This window comes from Papaver somniferum, chromosome 11 (genome assembly GCF_003573695.1).
Source record: "Papaver somniferum cultivar HN1 chromosome 11, ASM357369v1, whole genome shotgun sequence".
In the NCBI taxonomy this organism is placed as follows: Eukaryota; Viridiplantae; Streptophyta; class Magnoliopsida; order Ranunculales; family Papaveraceae; genus Papaver; species Papaver somniferum.
This window is the reverse complement of record NC_039368.1, coordinates 133248108-133269794: the sequence shown is the minus strand read 5'-3', so window position 1 is coordinate 133269794 and position 21687 is coordinate 133248108. Positions and strand designations below refer to the sequence as shown.

At 37.4% G+C, this 21687-nt stretch overlaps 1 protein-coding gene and 1 pseudogene across 3 annotated transcripts; both read left to right on the top strand.

Annotated features, from left to right (window-relative positions):
* The first annotated feature begins 2094 nt into the window (after window positions 1-2094).
* LOC113321972 lies at window positions 2095-6335 on the top strand (annotated as a pseudogene).
* Window positions 6336-6432: 97 nt separating this feature from the next.
* On the top strand, window positions 6433-13377 carry LOC113321971 (COP1-interactive protein 1-like). Of its 3 annotated transcripts, XM_026569960.1 has the most exons (5): window positions 6433-6565; window positions 6862-6960; window positions 7413-7500; window positions 9491-9676; window positions 10137-13377. In XM_026569960.1, exons 4-5 carry the CDS (start codon window positions 9583-9585, stop codon window positions 13178-13180), a joined length of 3138 nt encoding a protein of 1045 aa, XP_026425745.1. In that variant the 5' UTR covers window positions 6433-6565; window positions 6862-6960; window positions 7413-7500; window positions 9491-9582; the 3' UTR covers window positions 13181-13377. The 3 variants fall into 3 exon arrangements, with proteins under 3 accessions (XP_026425745.1, XP_026425747.1, XP_026425746.1); XM_026569962.1 differs by lacking the exons at window positions 6433-6565; window positions 6862-6960; window positions 7413-7500 and adding an exon at window positions 9109-9231; XM_026569961.1 differs by lacking the exons at window positions 6433-6565; window positions 6862-6960; window positions 7413-7500 and adding an exon at window positions 9279-9408.
* Window positions 13378-21687: the final 8310 nt, after the last annotated feature.

Genomic DNA, 21687 nt, shown 5'->3' with positions numbered 1-21687 from the left:
TTCTTTACTGCCGCGTGGTTCTTCACACTTTTGTAGTGACTCGATGACGTCATCTATCTCGTCATCTTGGATATATTGTACGTGTTCGTGTTCGCTTGCTACTAAAGGGATTATTTCGCATATCAAAGAAGTGTGCAGTATTTTGCACCCGCACAAGTTAACTACTTATTCTAATAATATTCATTCGTAAGTTCATATGTTGTATTTTTCTTAGGGTACAAACTCAACATCTTAGTATCGATTTTAATCTGATGGATCCTTTTTTCTATCTTCAAAGCTTTGCTAAAATTCTTTGCTATTATAAATTTGAACATAGCAAATTTGTATGTATTTTTCGAGGTTACGAAACTCGGCAATAAGCTTCTGGGTAATTTTGATTATCATATATACAATATAATTCCGGATATGGAGTATTCGCTTCCACTAAATGGGCAGCCAAGGAGAGTTGAGACTAGGAAATTGTTACCATCTTTGTTAACCCAAACTATGAGACTATTTAATAAATGTCAGTGCTTGTATGCGAGTGTGTGAGAGTGAAGCGTAAGAGAATTGGGTATATGTAACCTCAAATGTATCTCATTGTAAATCAATCTTTCTATCCAATTAATTATGATAAGGGAAAATAATTGTTTGATCCTTTTTCAGGTGGTCCCATATTTGTTTAGTCTTTTGGGAAAACACCTTTATTGTTTGGTCCATAATCATTTAAAAATATTAAATGGACCAAAGTACCTTTCCGTGTTAATTCCAACTTATTTTTTATAGCAGTTCATTCGTCAAAATGAACTCCTGTTAATTTCTATTTAATTTTTCAGAAAACCTATAGGAAACCAGAGTTCATTCCAGAAATGAACTCCTGATAAAAACCTATATAAACCAGAGTTCATTCCAGAAATGAACTCATGATAAAAACCTATATAAACCAGATTTCATTCCAGAAATGAACTCCTGATAAAAACCTATAAACCATAGTTCATTCCAGAAATGAACTCCTGATAAAAACCTATATAAACCAGAGTTTATTCCAGAAATGAACTCTTGATAAAAACCCATATAAACCAGAGTTCATTCAAGAAATGAACTCCTGATAAAAACGTATAAACCAGACCTCATTCCAGAAATGAACTCCTGATAAAAACAGAGCTTATTTGTAAAAATGAACAGCATCCTCATCATTATGTTCTTCGACGTCTTCAACATCAGCATCATCGTATTCATCGTCTTCATCATATTTATCGTTTTCATCATCTTTAATAGTAGCAGCAAAACAAAAAAGAAACGCAAAAAAGTTCATCGCCTTCATCATCATCATCGCAGCATCAATACCAGTAAATAAGAAAAACCATAAAAAAAACCATCGTTCATCATCTTCTTCAGCAACAAATCTTTATAAAAAGTGTGTAAATCAATCACCGTCTTCAACAGCAGTAGATCTCGAAGTCTTCATCATCTTCTTCGTCTTCACAATAGTAGATCAAATCTTTCAATCAAGATTCATTGTCTGCAACAAAAAAAAACCAACAACAAAAAGAAAAGAAAATGGAGAGAAGAGAAACTAGATCTGAAATAAAGAGGAGAGAGAAAGTAAATCTGAGAATGAGATATTTTATACTATAAACAAAATCTTAAAAACTTAATTTCTTTCTCTTTTTAACTTGAATTTAATTATTTTTATAGAAATTTATCATTAATTCTTTATTAATGTACTAAATAAAGATTAAATGTAAGAAAAAAATAAAAAATGGAAAAAAAATCAAAGCCCAAACTAGCAAAATACATATAATTTTGCTAAAAAGATGAATAAAAAGGTAAATAACTGGGTACCCATTACCCACTAGTACCGACGGGTATTACCCGTTAACATTCGCGACCAATCGGATAATTACCCGTCGGGTCTTAAATTGCTAATGGGTCCAATTTTAGGACCCAGAACCGGACCCGAATCTAACGGATCCAGTTTCGGTTCCGTGTAATGGGTACCCATTGACTAGATAGGCCGGTTACACCCATTATTAGCCCATTAAGATTTACCAGAATTTGGAAACCCATAAAAAGATAAAGTCCCTCGTAAACCTATCCGCCATCGTTCCCAAATTTCTCTGCAATTTTTTCTCACTTTCTCTCTCCTAGGGTTTACTCTGTTTTTTTTTTCATCTCCGTCTCAGACACAAGCTTTCCTGAAGCTCTCAATCAACAACAATGGCGAGAGAAGGAGACCCATCTTTAGGGTTCCTAACTCGTAAAGAAACAGAAATCAAGCTCGCTCGCCCAACCAGAGTGAAGAACAAAACTCCAGCCCCAATTCAAATCACCGCCGAGCAAATCCTCCGTGAAGCTAGAGAACGTCAAGAATCAGAAACCCGACCACCTAAACAAAAAATCACTGATCCAAGTGAATTAGCTGATTATCGTCTCCGCAAACGAAAAGAATTCGAAGATTTGATTCGTAGAGTTCGTTGGAACACAAGCGTTTGGATTAAATATGCGAAATGGGAAGAATCACAGAAAGATTTCAAACGAGCTAGATCTGTTTGGGAAAGAGCTTTGGAAGTTGATTACAGGAATCATACACTGTGGTTGAAGTATGCTGAAGTGGAGATGAAGAACAAGTTTATCAATCATGCTCGGAATGTATGGGACCGTGCAGTATCGTTGTTGGCGAGGATTGATCAGTTGTGGTGTAAGTATATACACATGGAGGAGATACTTGGGAATGTAGCTGGAGCTAGACAGATTTTCGAGAGATGGATGGGTTGGATGCCTGATCAACAAGGTTGGTTATCCTATATTAAGTTCGAACTTCGTTATAATGAAATTGATAGAGCTAGGAATATATTTGCGAGGTTTGTTGAATGCCATCCTAGAGTTAGTGCTTATATTAGGTTTGCGAAATTTGAGATGAAGAATGGTGAAATTGATAGGGCAAGGAATGTTTATGTAACTGCTGTTGACAAATTAGTTGATGACGAAGAGAGTGAGCAGTTGTTTGTAGTGTTTGCGGAGTTTGAAGAGAAATGTAAAGAAACTGAACGTGCTCGGTGTATATATAAGTTTGCGTTAGATCATATACCGAAAGGACGTGCAGAGGATTTGTATAGGAAGTTTGTAGCGTTTGAGAAGCAGTATGGTGATAGGGAAGGAATTGAGGATGCTATTGTGGGGAAGAGGAGGTTTCAATATGAAGAAGAGGTTAAGAAGAATCCGTATAACTATGATTCTTGGTTTGATTATATTCGTTTGGAAGAAAATGCGGGGAGGAAGGATAGGATTAGGGAGATTTATGAGAAGAGAAACGTTATTGGCAGCGATATATACACTTATGGTATGTGTTTCAAATCTTTTTTGAAGATATGCTGTCGAACTCATCCTTTATAATTAGTTATGGTTTTAATGCTGGATTTCGATTTTGTTGCTGTGTAGGATCAATTATGCTCTGTACGAAGAGCTTGATGCCGAAGACGTGGATCGAACAAGAGAAGTTTACAGGTACATTTGTAGTTTCCTATTCACTTGTTCAGTTAACAATTAGTATAGCCATACACTTTCTGGTTGTGGATTATCTTTATTATTTGCTAAAACGTCATGTTTTTTCCATACGAGTCCTTTAGCTAGTAATCAGCAATCCATTTCCATTTGCTAAAAACGTCATGTTTTTTCCATACGAGTCCTTTAGCTAGTAATCAGCAATCCATTTCCTTATATATCTTATCTGTTTGCTCATCTGTTGTTGATGAATTTCATATGTATTTCGAACTATCTCACACATTTACTTTTCAATCAGGGAGTGTCTTAAGCTGATTCCTCACAAGAAGTTCTCGTTCGCAAAAATATGGCTTATGGCTGCACAATTCGAGATACGGCAGAAGAATCTCACGGCTGCAAGAAAACTCCTAGGTAATGCAATTGGAGTAGCGCCCAAAGATAAGGTACTGTATATGTTAATCCTTAAACTATGTTTAACTTTGAAAGTTTTGTATCCTAAATTTCTTACACCAACGTTATTCATATCTATAATAGATTTTCAAGAAATATATTGAGATTGAGTTGCAACTCGTCAACATGGATCGTTGTCGAACCCTGTTTGCAAGGTACTTGCACTGGGCGCCAGAAAACTGTTATGCTTGGATCAAATTTGCTGAATTGGAGATATCTTTGGGTGAGACTGAGCGGACCAGAGCAATTTTTGAGCTTGCGACAGAACAACAACATTTGGATATGCCAGAGTTGCTGTGGAAGGTATGTGTTCTGTTGTTCCTTGCTGTTTACTGTTTAGGATTCCAAGTGTAGAAGTATGTGTGGCTGGATGTGTTTATTGATTAGTAAATTAGTCTTTCCTAGGTATACTACCTTGCAAAGAAATGCGATTTATAGTTAAAATATACAAAGAATAGGCCAGTAGGGACGGTAACCTGCAACCAAGGACCTAGCAAAAGAGAGCTTAGAGGAACAATTTTTTTTCCCTTTTCTTCTGTTGGGCACTTGATCAAACAAGCCTAAAGTATGTACAGTAAGTCACTCAGTTTGACCTTCAAAAGTAGGCTAGGCATGAAGTTCTTGGGTGGTTCTTGGAGAATTCAGCTGTCAAAAACGAATGAGAGAAACTGCAGAAATAGCCTTTCTGGACTTCACATTGCTGTCTGGATTATCTCCATCTTTTTTCTATGAGATTTGAAGTGCATCCTATTCAAGATTTAACACATACATTATGTTAAATATGCTGATTGGTTACTCTGGATCTGTTACAAGGACACCGCTGAAAACCAATTTCAGCCATGTCAATACGTATTTACACTGACACTCGTATTAATACTCCCAATACTTCAAGATACATCTCAGTTAGAAAACTTTGAAAAATTAGTTCTAAATTTATCCACTGATCTTTCTCTAGACTTTCTCCCTTCTAATCCCGATTTCTCCTCTCTAGAAAAGTTTGTGTAATGCCTTTTGGACTAATCATACATATAATACGCATGTATCTTTCAAATGCACTACCTTATATAGTTATATATCTATGTTAAACAATGATATTTGTATTGTCTGTGCTGTGTCCACGTATTTGTATTGCCTTTTGGATATAAGACACCGACACCGTGTCCGCATCGTTGTAACACAGCTCTGGATGCAAATACTCCTTTCCAGCGTGAACCAAATAACCTTATGCACAGACAAATGCTTCGCTAAGTTTGTTTCTTTATTGAATGTTTTAATGGTTCCTAACACCATGTTCTGATTGTCATCTTCCTGTTCTGATTGTCATCTTCCTCTATTGTTTCCTGAGGTGCTCAACTCTTTGAGAATACAACTGACAAACAACTTCACTTTGTTGGAGAACAGGCATACATTGATTTCGAGATTTCAGAGCGAGAGTATGAAAATACTAGGGCACTATATGAGAAGCTGCTAATTCGAACCACCCACTACAAGGTGTGGGAAAGCTACGCCAAATTTGAGGCATTCACTCCTATCGAGGAGGAAGATGAGCAAGATGGAGAGGAAGAGAGTGAAGCCCTTGTAGAACAGAAGAAGCAGTGCCTCAGTAAAGCTAGAGGTATGAACCTGCTTTAGTTTTTAAGACCTGATTTCCTCTAATATATAGCCATTTGATTTAGAGGTTACATTACTTCATGATAAGATCTGGGAGAAGGTGTGGATGATTTTGGTTGGTCTGAATTTTAACAGTGGGCCTAACTTTTTCCCTGTATTACTTATGCAACAGAGATTTTTGAGAGAGCCCTGAAACACTACAGAGAAAATGCTCCTGAGCTGAAGGAGGAGAGAGCTATGCTTTTGGAGCAGTGGTTGACTATGGAGGGACAATTTGGCAGTGTTGGAGACAGAAGTATTGTTGAGAAAAAGATGCCGAAGAAGCTCAAGAAGAGGAAGGAGATCTCTTCGGACGACGGTGCAACAGCTTATGAAGAGTATTATGATTACATCTTCCCTGAAGAAACTACAGCACCAAATATGAAGATATTGGAAGCTGCTTATAAGTGGAAAAGGCAGAGGATGGATCAAAACGCTGACTGATTTCTTCCGGTTACTACTGTTGATGGATATGGACATTGGATGGGAAGCAAAGTCGCAAGAAGAAGAGAAGCGTACAACATATTTGACAAAAGTACATTGTATCATTGTGAATGAAATGCTGCTCTAAAATTATTGCAGTCCCCACAGTCTCCATTTCTGTTTGTAAATCTTTGGTGATCCACTTAAACATAAGAGAATCCTACAAGTACTTGGTGGTTATTTTTGTTGTAGAATACTGTTTTGGTCCCCCAAGGGAAGGCTTCCATAAGCTGAGAAAGAAACATCTCTGTTTTATTTGTTTTCTTTTGCGTATTGTGTGTCTCTTGATAGAAGATCCTTTCTTGAAGTAGGATTGCTAGTGAGGAAAGAAAACAATGAGTTTCACCTCTGCAAGTTTCTAACTGAAATTTTACATTCAATTCAATTCTTGATAGTTGGGTGCACCTAGACTCCTAATTTCCAAATCCACCAAAGTATTTAAGCATTCTAAGAGCTTTGTCCTTTGCAGGTTTATTGGGAAGAAAGCTATAAATGATAGGTAGGTCAATAAGTCAGTTAGTCAGTCAATAATCTAGTTTGTGTTTGTTATTCAAAACCTAACAAAAATTCCATCTCATTTACTTCATCATTTGCCAGAAGAAACAACCATTTTGAAAAATTGTTAATATCTAAGAGAGTGGCATTAGTTTGTAATAATCTCCAAAAAAGACCATAAAATTAAAATGGTCTCTAGTACTTGAAAAAAAGAATCCAACAAAATCCAAACCCGACTTTATTTTAAATTTTTTCTCCTCTCCTCACTTTCCACCTGATTTTTTTCTCCTCTAATCACAGCTTGTTTCCAGTCCTCTCTCCTCAAAGACTCTCCCTCTCTTGGGTTTTTCATCTCAAGAATCCAGACAGGGAGAGTGTAAAGCTTCAGAAAAATTACAGGTATGGATGCCACTCTCCCACTTAAACACTTCTTTCTATTTTTCTTTCTTGAAGTTTAGATTGATTACTAATAAATGTTTTAGATCAAGTTTTTGGGAAATTTTGAGTCTGAATTTTGAATTTTCCTTGGATTTTTGAATCAAAGACTAAGTAAATTCTTATGTTTACCTCTTTTTCATCTTTAAATTCTTTATTTATTTAGTTAGTATTAATCTTTTCTCTAGCTCCGATCTGGGTCACTAGTAGGATCATGTCTTCATCTTCTTTGGAAATTTCAAATTAGATCTTTGATTGAATTTTTGACTGTTACTAGCATTGATCGTGTCAAGTAATTCTAGACTGAGATGATTTTTTTTGTTTTGTTTTTCATTTCTTTCCGCTCTTCTTTATTTATTAGCTTATCATGAAATTTGGACTGGAAGTGATTAATGAAAAGTTGTTAAATTCTACAGGAACTAATTAAAGAAACAAGATATTCAAAAAGTTCGTTGTTGCAAAATCAAGAGGATTCTTCGTCTTCTTCAAAAGTTAGGGCAAAAGGTAAATTTAATTTAATGATTTTTTTTTTCCAGATACTTCGATTTACTACTATGTGTTGTTGATTTTGAAATAATTTACTGTTGAGTGTAAATTTTTGCTTTTCTTCATAGTATCTGAGGAGGTGGAGGAGTATTTTAAATTTTAATGGAGATTATTATTTAAAAAAGTTAGGATTAGTTTAATGGAGAAATTGATTAATCTGTCTTTTTTAAGAAAGTTGGGAAAAACAAAACAAAAACCAGCTCATTGTCTTGTCTGACTATATTCAAGCTGGATATTCATTAGTATATATATTATTCTCTCATCTTTAGATTTGGAAGAAGATGATGACGATTTTAACAAGGGCCGTTATCCAGCTAAGCCCCCACCACCCCCATCATCTATAACTCCGCCACATGTGGCCCTAGTCATATGCCCAATCATGTCACTGGTCTTAAGTCAAAAAAATCTTTGTCATGGAACCCATAACAAAGACAAACTCATAATAGAGCAATAGCAACTAATTATATGGTTTAGTTTTGGGGGTGTAATATGTCAAAGGGATGGAAGTTTATGTAAGTAGGCCTACAATCAATGGTTTGAATTCGATGGTTGTTTCTCTAAATTTGATGATGGGATCGGAAACATGCCGGAGTTTGGCTGTGATACCTTTTGATATTGTACTGTCACCTTTTTGCTGCTTTAAAATTAGTTGTATTAGTAGTTATGCATGGGCCGAGCAAAGTTAACTTCTGTGGTTTTGTTCTTTGTTCGCCAAATTGCCTGAGCCTTATGTAACTTCTTGGTTTGTTTTTTTGTTCGCCAAATTGCCCGAGGCTTATGTAACTTCTATTGACCAGATTTGGTGTTTGGATTGGGGCATGTTAGGCATGTATAACATCTCTAGCAGGCCATTGTTTTGTTGTTTTTTATATTATTTATTCATAGCAGTTTGTTTATGGCATAAGGAACCTGTATAGCATGGGGTGAATGAAATAGGTTGACTTATGGGATATGGCAGTTAAGGCAAGGTTACTGCCTTCGATGTTGCTGCATTTCCTTCGAATTCTTTTAGAAAAAAAGCAAGGTTGTATGTATGCTGTGTGACAGCGTGAGCTCGCGAGACGGCTAAGTTATTTTTCCGTTTTATTCGTTTTTAGTGGTTACAGGTTTGTGAGTCTTTGACTTTTTGAGACATTTTTGTAGTTACCTCTAGTGCACTAGTTTTATGTCTGGTCCAAATGGAAATAATGGATCCTGCCACTGGGTTTGTTTGACCTTCATGAAAAATGAGTCAGCAGATTAGGACGGGTCTTTCTGTGAATGGTGGGTTTGCATAGTTTTGTGGATCTTTCATCACTGAGGTGATGTTTAACGTGGGTTAAGAAGACCCAACCATGTGAAATGCAGAAATGGTGGGAAAGCTTAAAATGGGCAAAACCAATCACATGGTGGGGTTATGTTTGCCTACCTCTTAGCCTTTTGTCTTCCCAATGGGATGAATGTTAGAGTTTCTCTAGCTGCATTTGTTTTACCATCACCTTCACTAATTAGAATCTGATGGGATTTGGGAATTTCTTAGGTTTATGCAAATGAAATGGTAGGGTTGTGGGGGATCAGCTCATTAATGGGCCTTCCCTGTATCTCCTCTGTCCTGGATTTTCTAGGGTAAGAATATATTTTAACATTTCTATCTGGTGGTCATCAAGTTCTCTCCAAATTTAGCTCAGGAGATTTTTTGTACTTTTTATGGTAATTTTTCACATTTCTCTTTTTGCATCATAATAATTTTATATTAACTATGGTAAGAATCTGAGATTGTTGAGAAGGCCCTGAGAATATTTTGCTGTAATTTCATAGAAATTGGAATTTAGGTTCATGAGGTGCAATTTATGCAACCTAATTTGTTTGTTCTGATTCGGAATTATGGTACCCTTTTTCTCGTTTTCTTTTTGTTGTGTGCTTTCATTCTTTGGATGTTTGAGTGAGTTTTATGATTTGATATTTTCAGGTTCTGAGATCGGATTGGAGTCTGCCTAGTTTCGCTCTCTGAATGGCAAACTAGTTAAAGGAAAGGCTTGACGGAAATTGTAATCAGGAGAGATGTCGAAACACGGGTTTAGTAAGTCAATAAAATCCTTCTTCGGGGATCACATTCATCATGAGAAAACCCAAGAACATGAAAGTAATAGAACAGGTAAATTTTCTTTTGCCAATGTGTTTCTCTGTATCTTAAATGATAGTTCAAAGAGGGTTTTGTCAATTTTAGATATCAGATGGACTCAATCCCTGTTTTAATTCACTCATATAGTTATATTCCAGTAAAGTTAGTCGAACATATTTATTCCTACACTAATGAGTGAAACAACGCTACCTCTGGATAAAACAAGTTGGCATATGTCTGCAATTTGTCTAAGTTAACACTCTACACATGACCATTATCTGGCTAGTCGCATATATGTATGATAACATTTGTTGACACAAATCTGTTGTATTCCGTAAACTTTTCTCATTTGGCATTCTTTTGATATTTAAGATGGAGTTTGTTGAATTATCCAGACTCCCTTAAGAGATAAGCTTTTCAATAGTAGTCCTTTGCATCTTACATTCTACTTGTGTTAGATTTTCATATTGAGAGCCTTGTTATATGCTTACAGATTTCGAGGATAAAGTAAAGAAATTGTTGAAGCTGACCAAAGAAGTAGATAATGAAGCAGAATCTGACAAAAGTTCAGAAATCGTTCATCTGGTCGAGAATGTCCGCGAACAATATGAATCCCTCCATAATCGTTACAGTCATCTCACTGGACAGCTACGAAGCAAGGCTGATTACAAGGGTAAAACAGATGGAAGCTCTTCATCTTCCTCCAGCTCAGACTCGGAATCTGACCATTCTTCGAAGAAGCAAACCAAGAAAAAAAGCAAAGGAGAGAATGGGTCTAAAAATCTTACAGAAAGCCTGAAACATGAACCTGAAGTTACAAATAAGAAATTGGCTGCTATCAGTGATGAGATAGAAGCTTTAAATTTGAAAATGCAAGAATCAGATAAAATCATTGAAGATCTCAAAAAGATAGAAGCTGAACTGAACCAGAAATTGGAAGACAGAAAGAAAGAAAATGAAGCTTTGATCACGGAGAAGTCAACGGTTGTGGCCAAGATGGAAGAGAGGGAGGATGCATTTTCTGCACTTACAAAGAAATACTCAGACCTCGAAAGTGAAAAATCAGCTGCAGTTCACGGGTTAGAGGCGCAGATAGCTGACCTCAAACTGGAATTGGACGCCCTAAGTACCAGAGAAAAGGACCTTCAAGAACAAATTGGAAGTAAAACCAGGGAAGCTATACAGTTGAGACAGGAAAACGCCAGTTTGCAGTTACTCAAAACTGAATTGCAAGATCAAGTTTTGGTCGTGGAAAGCAAATTGAGCGAAAAGATAGAAGAGCTCTCTGGTGTTCTGAGCAACCTTCAACAGGAAATAGACACGTTGAGACTTCAGAATGGCGAATTGGAAGAACAGGTGAAGACCAAAACCTCCTATGCTAACCAGTTGAAAGAGGATATTTCTGCGTTGGACATTCTGAAATCCAACTTGGAAGGTCGAATTATTTGTTTAGAAGAAGATTTGAGATCGAAAGAAGGTAGTCTCAATGACCTCCTGAAACAACTCGAGGATGTTAAGATTAAAACATCAGAAGAAGGTGATGCCTTAAGGGAGGATTTAACAGCAAAAATTAAGAACTTGGAACTGGAGGTAGGCTCGTTGGGTATCCAGAAAAGCGAGCTAGAAGAGCAGTTAAGCATTAAAGTCAGCCAGGCAGAACAGTCGTGGGGAGAGAACTCTGGGCTGCGACTTTTGAAATCTAGCATGGAAGAACAGATCTCTAATCTGAATAATTTGGTAGAGGAAATGAAAGTGAAAGAAGAGAACCTTGGTGATCAGCTAAGAAAAGTTGAAGGTGACAAGAACGAAGCACTAGCAGAAACCGATACGCTAGTGGAAGGGTTAAAGACACAGTTAAGCAGCCTGCAACTTGAAGTAGATTCATTGAGCAGCCAGAAAAATGAGTTAGAGGAGCAGGTAAAAGCTATGTCTTATGAATCTGAACAGTCGAGAGCAGAAAAGTCTGAGTTTCTGCTACTAAAATCCAGCATGGAAGAACAGATTGCAGATTTGAATAATTTGTTAGAGGAAATGAAAGTGAAAGAAGAGAACCTTATTGATCAGCTAAGAAAAGTTGAGGGTGACAAGAACGGAGCACTAGCAGAAACCGATACACTAGTGGAAGGATTAAAGATACAGTTAAGTAGACTGCAAGTTGAAGTAGATTCCTTGAGCAGCCAGAAAAGCGAGTTAGAGGAGCAGGGAAAAACTATGTCCCATGAATCTCAACAGTTGAGAGAAGAAAACTCGGATCTGCTACTATTAAAATCCAGCATGGAAGAACAGATTACAAGTTTGAACAATTTGTTAGAGGAAATGAAAGTGAAAGAAGAAAACCTTTGTGATCAGTTGACAAAACTCGAGGATGGCAACAACGTAGCAGCAGCAGAAATCAGTTCATTAGTGGAAGTAGTCGAAGGATTAAAGATACAAGTAAGCACCCTGCAGCTTGAAGTAGATTCCTTGAGCAGCCAGAAAAGCGATTTGGAAGAGCAGGTAAAGATTAGAACCAATGAATCTGGACAATTAAGCGCAGAAAACTCAGAGCTTCACGCTAAACAAACTACCCTGCAAGAAGAAGTTTCAGCATTGAACCAGGAGTTGGAAGAGAAAGAGGAAAGTTCCTTGGGGAAAGTCGATGCACTAATGGATCAAGTTAGGAATCTGCAAGAAGAGCTGACAACGTGTAAAATTGCGTTGGAAAGAGCAGAAGAGAATCTAAACGAGCTTCAAGCAAGGCTGCAAATATCGGATAAAGAGAAGGCAAATATATCTGAGGTAACGGAGTCAAAAACTGCGATGATTGAGATGCTGCAGAAAAAACAACTAGATTTACTTTCAAATATTTCAAAGTTACAGGAGGAGAAGGGTGACTTTGAAGTGAAGCTCCATCTATCAAACAGGAGGCTGGTTGTAGCAGAGAAAACACTGAGCGAGAAAGAAGCAACTTATGAGAAAGCAGAAAAGGATTATCTTCAAGAACGTAAATCACTTGAAGAACGAGTTGCTTTATTAACAAATGAGATTTCTTCTGCAAGGAGTGATCTAAAGGAGACCAAAGATTGTATCCAGAAAGCAGTTAATGCATTCAATGAACTGGAGGTGTCTGTACAGAGCTCTATGGTAGATCAAGCATCAAATGAGAATCGCATTTCAAAATTCACAGAAGAGCTTCAAGATGCGAAGATATGGGCAACAGGAATGAACAAAGTAAAAGACACATTGCAGAAAAAGATGACTGCTTTATCTGAAGAGCTTAAAGAGAAGAAAGAAAAGGAATCATCGTTAAGACAGAAGGTCGAGAAGTTAGAGCTACTGATAAATGAGGAACACCAAGAGAAGGAGAGCCTATCGACTAAAGTGGAAGTGTTGGAGAAGAATCAGAAAGAGATGAAAGAAATGATGAGTTTTAGAGATGAAGAGAAAAGAGAAGCCATTAGACAACTCTGTTTATGGTGTGATTATCGCAATGAACAGTTCGACCATCTTAAGGAAATTGCTTCCAAAATGCTCCAGAGGCACCAAAGAAGTCCTTAATCTCAGTGTGTATTTCCGTCCCTCCCTGTTAGATTCTTACCAGTTGATACAATTTCATCCTTCAATTTTTTGTAATCTGTGTTATTTTTCTTTTCCAAATTTTATTTTTGTATCTTGATTTTAGAACATAAGCAAGCTAGCCATCTTCAATTCATTCAGTTAGTTCAATAAAATATAATGAGAGGGTAATTGTTTAATTGCAACAGTATGTTATATGGTAGGGTGCATTTCTGATTTCTCAGAGGTTGAAACCACTTACAGAGACAATGAAAAAACAAATTGTGCTTACTGTGGGATTCATTCGAACCTGTGACCTGCATAGTAGTACAAATTTTGACCACTTGCTTCAGTCTAATATGGAGTTGCATATTGAAAAAATCAGCCTAATCCTAGTTTAATTGGGGGCCACAACTTCTAATTGGGGGTCATGCACTACCGGACAAAAAAGGTCACTCAATTCTAATTTGGGTCACCTCTTAAAAAAATATTTTCTAAATGGCAAAACTGCCCTTATATGATTAGTATTATGAATTAATTAGTTTGATTAGTGTGGTAAGTGTATTTAGATTAAAATCTGATTTTAGGAAAAAAAATTGTGGAAAATGTGTTTTATGTGTTGAGAAGAAGAGGAGGAGTTTTGAGAGGAAAACCTAGGGTTTTTACAAATGAGTAATTCAAGTGGAGGGAATGAGATTGGTGAAGCTTCAAATAACAACAATGATTGTGTTGATGGTAAGATTGTCTCAACTAATGATATGGGTTGGATGTTTGATGAGGAGATGTTAATAGAGGAAGGCATGAACAATGGTTGGAATGAAGATCCCATTGCTCAAGATGAAGGAACCAACACTCAAAATGAGGAACCCGAAGCTCAAAACAATCAGGTAAACATCTTATACCCTTCGATTTGTCTGTTTGTTTCTCCAAGTGGTCGAATCATCCACACTATGGAACAACTCAGAGAAAGGGTCGTCAAAGTCGGGGGGTGTATACCCAAACGACTCTCCGAGTTTGTCAGTATATTGACACTACCAATAACGACTCAAACCTGCAACTTTTCCACGTTATGAAAAATCGTTAGGGTAGTGTGCTAAACATTGACGACCCTTTCTAACTAGGTCACTTAAAGTCGTTTTGTTGTTTTGTTTACACATAGACGACTCTAAAACCAAAACTCTCCGTAAAAAGTAACACTTAGGGTCGTCATACATGTAGTCATATGAAATGACGATCCTAGCTATCAATTACTAATTTCTTTTAGAGTCGTTAGTTTGTTTAGTTATATAAAGTAACGACCCTTGCACTAGATTCTCATAATTTTTGATTTCATAGAATCATTTCATTGAATCGTAAAAGGCATACATCTCGCATAGCGTTGCATTGAAGGAAATGAAATACAATAGATAATAAAGGTGCACTTATACACTTAATCATATATGGCGTAGTTATATCTAGTGCCTTCCAAGATAAAGTAGCAATCGTGGAGCTCAAACTGTTCCCCACGAAGATCCTCATAATAGCGATACGCCTTCCCCAACTGAAAATGCAAATATACTTAGTTAGTATCGATCAAAGCTTTTTATAAGTTTTACCTCTTGTTCAAATACTTACTCTTACAACACTCAGCATATCCGGAAAGGCTTCCCTAACAACCTTAAGTTCTCTTTTCAAAACATCACACTCTAATTGTATCTTCTGGAAGCGTTCCTTGACTTGTTTCAAAGACCTTGAGTTGCAATTTCCGTCCAACGCCACAAAAACGATGAATACGCGGTTCCACCAAGCATCCGATGTTTCATCAATGTCTTTGTCTAGACTTTCAAAGTGGTTAGTGATTGTTTTCCAATCTCTTGTAATGGCACACTTCTCTTCATTAGTGAATGGAGTCATGACGTTTCTCTTTTTTTTGCTCTTAAATGGTAATTAAATGAGAGGGAGAAGAGGAGGTTGATAATTAGGGTTTTGATATGGAATAGATGAGATATGGGCCTCTATATATAGAATGGAGCGACCAAACTGCCTCAACCACATTTGGTTGAGTTAAATTCAAAAATAAATGCAACCACTAACATGAATCGTTAATCCGTAAAGATTAAAACCAAACGACTCTTCATATGTACCAGAGAACGACTCTTAGAGTCGTTATTTTATATGTATACAAGGTGACGATTCAAGGTGAAAACTTGGCATAGTTGGTTATATCTATCAATGTAGAGTCGTCACTTTATAAAAAGAGTCGTCATATGTCGAGAAAAGGGTCATTTGTCTACAGAAAATCCGGGTGACGACTTAAAGAATCGTTCACCTGTAAATTATGCTGACGACTGTCTGGGTCGTCATATTAACATCTTACAGAGTGACGACCCTATACTAATTTTGTTGTTCTTTTTCTGTAGTTGGTTGTACGGGTGAGCTCTCAACCTGAACCCCTCGACACTGTCGGCCCGAATACCTCCCAAGCATATATGACCGATTTGGTACATTTTTATTGTTTGAGTCAATGTATATCCATACGAAAATTGTTTAATTAGTGTTTTATAATGAACGTGTTATTTGTTTAATGTAGACGTGGAAAACAAATGCTGAGGTCAAGGAATGGATTATTTCCAAGGAAAAAGAGAATATGTGCGTAATTGTTCAAAGCAAATACGTTGATTGTAAGCAAATGGAGATGGTATGCGAGAGAGCGGGGGATAAGGAAGAAAGTCACAAAGGGAAGAACTACAAGTATGTGAAGAAGACGACGAGGGTCTACAAAACTTCGTCGAAGAAGATAAAATGCCCCTTCAGGATTGTTTTCAAAAGGCATCCCGAAACTCTACTATGGTGGATGTATAGTATTCCGCATGGTTTTTCAACATAGGGTCGTCAATTATATATTCAGATACCTAAACGACTGTAGTGGATTATACAACAGTCGTCATATTGATAGTATATACAATAACGACTGTTTGCAAAAACCCCCAACGGCTCTTTTTCTATACACTTTTTCCCATAAAAAATAGCCGTTACAAATTATTCTATAAGTAGAGGAACATATCAAGGTGCAAAATCAATTGAAAACAACCTCATGAAAGCTTTTTCTTAATGGAAACTCCTTGATCAATTGAAAGCATACTTATAAGATGCAAAAAACCAAGAGCCATTACGCCATATCCTACAAAGGAAGAAATAGAGATGCGCGAGGCTGAAAAACGGTGAAAAGAACAAGCGCATCTATGGGAAGTATTCAAGCAAGTCGAGGAAGAGATCGAATGGGTTAAAAACTATTACAGCGTCAAAGATCTTGACGAAGAAGAAAAAGATGAAAGTATATTTTGGATAAACGTTGGTTGCGATCCTTTCCTTAATTCCCACGCGCATCTACGCTATGATTATGAACCGTCCCACATTCGTGATAGGACAATTCACGTTATGAGATTGTGCAACAAGTACAACGAGTTTCTCGCGAGGAACAAAGGCTATAGACATGCGGCCCAAAAAGAATATACCAAATGGAGAGGAGAGCAGTTTTATCACATCGAAGCCGCAATGGTAGTTAAATCTCGCACCGGAAAGAACAATAACATGTAATGTTTTTCATAAAGAGTCGTTATCAGTTTTAGTAAAAAAGTGACGACTATGGTTATCTCCAGAGTCGTCATCTTGTGTAAAAACAAAACTAACGACCCTTATTTTGAGTTTCAAAAAAACAGACCGTTGGGATCTACTTCGCCATCCAAGAGCTCCTCTTGAGGAAAAAGTGAGTATTACGTTAATATTTATACTTCTTTCATGCTTCAAAGTTACAAACGTATAACATTTCTCGTTTAATTTCAGCCGGAACGTTTCGATGGGTTATGGACAATACGTAATGGGGAAACTAAGTTCCATTGACGAACATTTGATGACGAACATCGTTGAGCGAGAAGGTTCATTGACGAAAATTTGATGCATCAACTTCAAGAATACCTATATTAACTCTTATGTAATACGAGATAGATGTAATGTTATTTTCCTAATGAAATCAAAATCCTTTCTAGTATCAAAATGAGAGTCGTCACAGGTATCCATAGTAGAGTAACGACTCCTAAATCCAACAAACAGTCGTCATTGACATGAAAAAGCTAACGACTCTAGCCAAATAAATTCAAACCTCCTGGATATATTTTGTTAACCAAGGTTCGTCATTGATTTCATTATAAACACTGACGACTCTATCCATAAATATTCTTTCCATCTCCTGGATGTTTTGGGAAAAATGGTCGTTAGATCTCTATTTGAGGATATTAACGACTCTGTGTGTTGAAATGTTAAATACAATTAGGGTCATAAAAGTACTATAAAACGAAGATGACGACCCCTGGTATGAGGAAGGAAAATGTTTTATGCATTGGAGTACTACATGGTTCTAACGAGCATACTTGAAAACATAGTATTTTCAACAAACACAGGAGTTACTAAACATAAAAGTACTCGAAAAAAAGACTCCAAACCAAACACATAAGTTGTTTCAACACACACTTAAGTTCAATTCATAAAGTAAAATTAACATAAGTTAAAGTCGACCATCTCGACCTCGACAACCACCTTACTGCCTCCCTGAACTGCTAACTCTCCGGCTTTTCTTAGGAGGAGCACCCTCTGGGGAACCATCATCTTCTCTAGTAATTTCTTGTACTTCTGAGGGATGTTCATCATGATGTTGGCTACTTTGGCCATGCTCAGAAACTTCTTGTGCTCTTTGGCTACGTGATTTCCGGCTCCTCTTACCTTCCTTATCCATCTCCTTGAACATCTTCTTTGCATTGGGATTTTCAATGTGCGTGCAGTAATCAGCGTACCGACGTTGCTTCGCAGGATCCATCACTTCCCCTTTGTCAGCCGAGCAACAAAAAGCTTTGACAAGAAGCTTCATTCGCCCCCTCTATATGTATTCAAAAAAAATTTCACATTAACTCTCTTATATGTAGATGAATAACACAATTACAAAATTAAATACTCACCGCTAGTGTCAGAATGAAAGTAGCATCTATACTGTCGACTTGAGAAGAAGAAGAGGTGGATGCTCTATTGGCTCCTACCCGGAGTCGGATCTACCCATATCACCCTACCATGGGAGAAGCCTTCATACCATTCGACGTAATCCGGTGTTGCCTCATGACCTTCATCCGCATGCACCCACCATGTGATGTCTACAAGCCTAGAGTGTCTATCATTCCAATGTTTGACATCAACTTCAGGTTCATAATCCACCTTTATACCCTCTTTGTCAGCCTCATACTTTTCCAACTTGTGCTTGAACGGAGGTACACAATCCTCATCGGGTGAATCTTGAATAAAACCAAGTTGACGCATGATTCTTATCGGATTGTACATTGAAAAACCGTTAGGGTGAAACAAAGGTCCATGGTAATACACGACATCTTCCATTGCGCCAACTCTATTATTCTTTTACGGATTGAAGACTACCTCTTTAGCCGTGATGTTGTCAAGTTTTTGACGCATTTGTATCAACGCATCAGTTTGTTCCCTATCTTGAGAACCAGTGAACAAGTATTTGGTTCCCATTGGACTACCTTTGTTCCATTTTGGGTTGAGTTCCACATCTTCATTATCTTTGATAAGTGATGGGAAATGATCATAAATCCACACCTATAACAACCAATGAAATAAACATAAATAATTCAATTTTTAAAATGTACAAAAATAAGAAAACTTTCATCAATCCAAATACCTGGATTAGAGCCAAATTCCCATTAATTTGAGAAGTTAGTTTGCGAGATCCCTGAGAAAGCTGACCATTCATGTGTGCAATTATGGCAGTCCCCCAAGAGTACTTGATCACATCCTCTAAGGGATCCAAAAGATGAAGAAGGTTGGCGCTCACCCGGTTACCTTTGCTGTCAGGAAATATAACCGACGCAAGGACATACAACAAATACCCAGCCGCCGCATAGCGACATTCCATATCAGAGAGACCTCCTTCTTTTTCCTTATTTTTTGTCCCAGAAAACATGTTCCGAATATCTACAAGTTTGAACTCTTTCTTCCGGTACTTAGGTCCCTTCTCGAAAAGCCCATTATTCTTCTCGGAATCCCAGCCAAACAAGTTCTTGGTCCATGTATAGATGTCTTCCCAACTAGGCATTCTCTTGAACTTCTCACCGGTTGATTTTCCTTCGACATGCAGCCCTAATATCTGTTCTGCGTCATCAGGAGTTATCACCATCTCACCAAAAGGAAGTTGGAATGTGTCGACTTCAGAGTGATACCTTTCAAAGAAACTAGATACTGCGACCTTGTCATACGCAATCACAGAGTTCACAACGGCATTGTACAAACCTGAGTTTTCAACCAAATCTCTAACTCTTGCACATTCACCTTCTAGCGGCCACAACTCCATTTTCTTGAAAGAAGATTGGTGCCGGAAAAGACGTGCGACATCCTTATGATCCTACAAAACATAAACAAACACGTATTTAAAAAACAAAACATAAACAAGTTAACACCAACTAATCAAATAGCAAGCAAATTTGGGATTCTTACGATTGTCTCATTGATGCAATGAGCCCATGATCCAGGATATCAAAATAGAACTTTGCCCCCATCTCTAGGTTCTCCTCTAAGTTTACCACCTCGAAGAGGAGGAAACATCAAATGAGTATCGGGAACGTGTCTCGCACTGGGTGCAATATCTGTTCCATCCTTCTTAACCCTCTTTACCGGATTTTTCGCCTTTGCATTCTCTTCATCATCCTCAACAGTGGTTTTACCATCATCACCACCTTCATCCTTTTCATCATCATTACCTTCATTCTCTTCATACTCATCATCATTATCATCACCGCCATTATTACCTTTATGTTGTTCCTTCTCATTACCATCATCCTCATCATCACCACTACCATTACCTTCACCCTCTTCCTCCTCTTCTTCTTGTTCCTCTTCTTCTTCTTGAATCTCTTCTTCTTGTATCTCATGTTCTACACCCTGTTCCTCCTCTACTTGCTCTTCTTCTTGTTCATCTGCTTCTTCACCACTAGTGTTAGCTGAAACAACAGGAGTGTCTGATTCTAACGAATCAGACAACTCATTACCTTTGTCTCTTAGTTCGGTGATAGAAAATGATACCTCACTCGACCTTCTTCCGCGCAATGGACCGGCAAGTAAGTATTTATCGTTGCGGGGAGGTTTCGAAGGAGGAGTTATCGTGATTTCAACCTTGTCTTTCGTTTTCTTGTCACTACATTCCAAACACGAAAAAAAAATTATACAACATCAACTTTATCTCTATCAGTTAAAGAGTCGTCAATGATATGCTCTAACAAACTAACGACTCTTCATTACAAAGTAACGATTGTAATTTATAAGGTAACGACTCTTTGCAAAAATTGGACTGTGAGGATGATTTTGGCCCTTAAAGGGTCGTTAAAGATTAAACTTGGGTCGTCAAACAAGTAACTGCCGACCCTATAAAAGAGATGACGACTCTAGGGATTATAGATTACTGACGACTCTAGTCTAGGGATTATATACTACTGACGACTCTATCGTTTTCTCCAACAGAAGGCAGTTCAAGTTCAACCCAGAGTCGTTACGCACTAATTTGGGGTCGTCATCTTCAACCTAATATGGAGACGACTCTATTCTAGGGCACAAAAGGTCGAAGTAGCAGAACAAGGGTCGTCATATTTACACTAACAGGTTAACGATTTTTCATAGAAAAAGCATGCAATGTAAGAGTCGTTAGGGTATTATTTCTTCGATACTAACGACTCTCACTCTGTAACTTCTATTTTTCAGTTACCAATCTCGATTACACAATCAAAAAACAACCAAAACATCGAATAAAAGGTGGGTTTAAGTTCACGTACCCTCTAATTGGAGCCGTTCCCTTTTTGGGTTTCGATTTGCTTGCTTCAGGAGCTCTTCGCACGTACACCTTTGCATTCACCGTATCTACAAGATTAGGAATTTGAAGTGCTTTGCGAGCGGTTTGCTTTGTTTTAGCCATATTTGTAGAAGAAGTTAATCGTCGATTAAAGTTTTATCATCGACGATTACGCGATGAATCGGTTCGAAGAACTTTCCTCGGTGGAGGTGGAGTCGTTAATGGTGGAGGTGGAGAAGAGAAAGGAGGAGAGGAAGATGAAGATGAAAAGAGAAACTGATTTTCTCTTTGATTTAATTAGGGTATATAGATTAGGGACCTTAATTAGGATAGTTAATTAGTGAAACTGATTTTCAATTAGTGAAGGGTAAAATAGTATATTCATATTGCGATATTTACATCCCTGAAAATTTTGGGGGGCAAACAAAATTCCATGGCCCCCAATTGGAAGTTATGGCCCCCAATTAAACAAGGAAAATCAGAGCTGAAACCAATCTTGTTGTTTCAGCAGAATTGCGATATTTATTGCTAAGTTCCCTTGTAATACAAGCCTACTTTCTAAAATATCGTAGATTCGATGTTTTCATAGTGTAATACATTCCTATAGACCGCAAAAAAAAAGTACAACTGAAGT

Bases quoted from the DNA above. Each gene is read 5' to 3' on its own strand.
- LOC113321971 (XM_026569960.1), top strand. From the start codon at position 9,583: ATGTCGAAACACGGGTTTAGTAAGTCAATAAAATCCTTCTTCGGGGAT. The intron at 9,677-10,136 runs GTAAATTTTCTT...ATATGCTTACAG, and splicing joins ACATGAAAGTAATAGAACAG to ATTTCGAGGATAAAGTAAAG.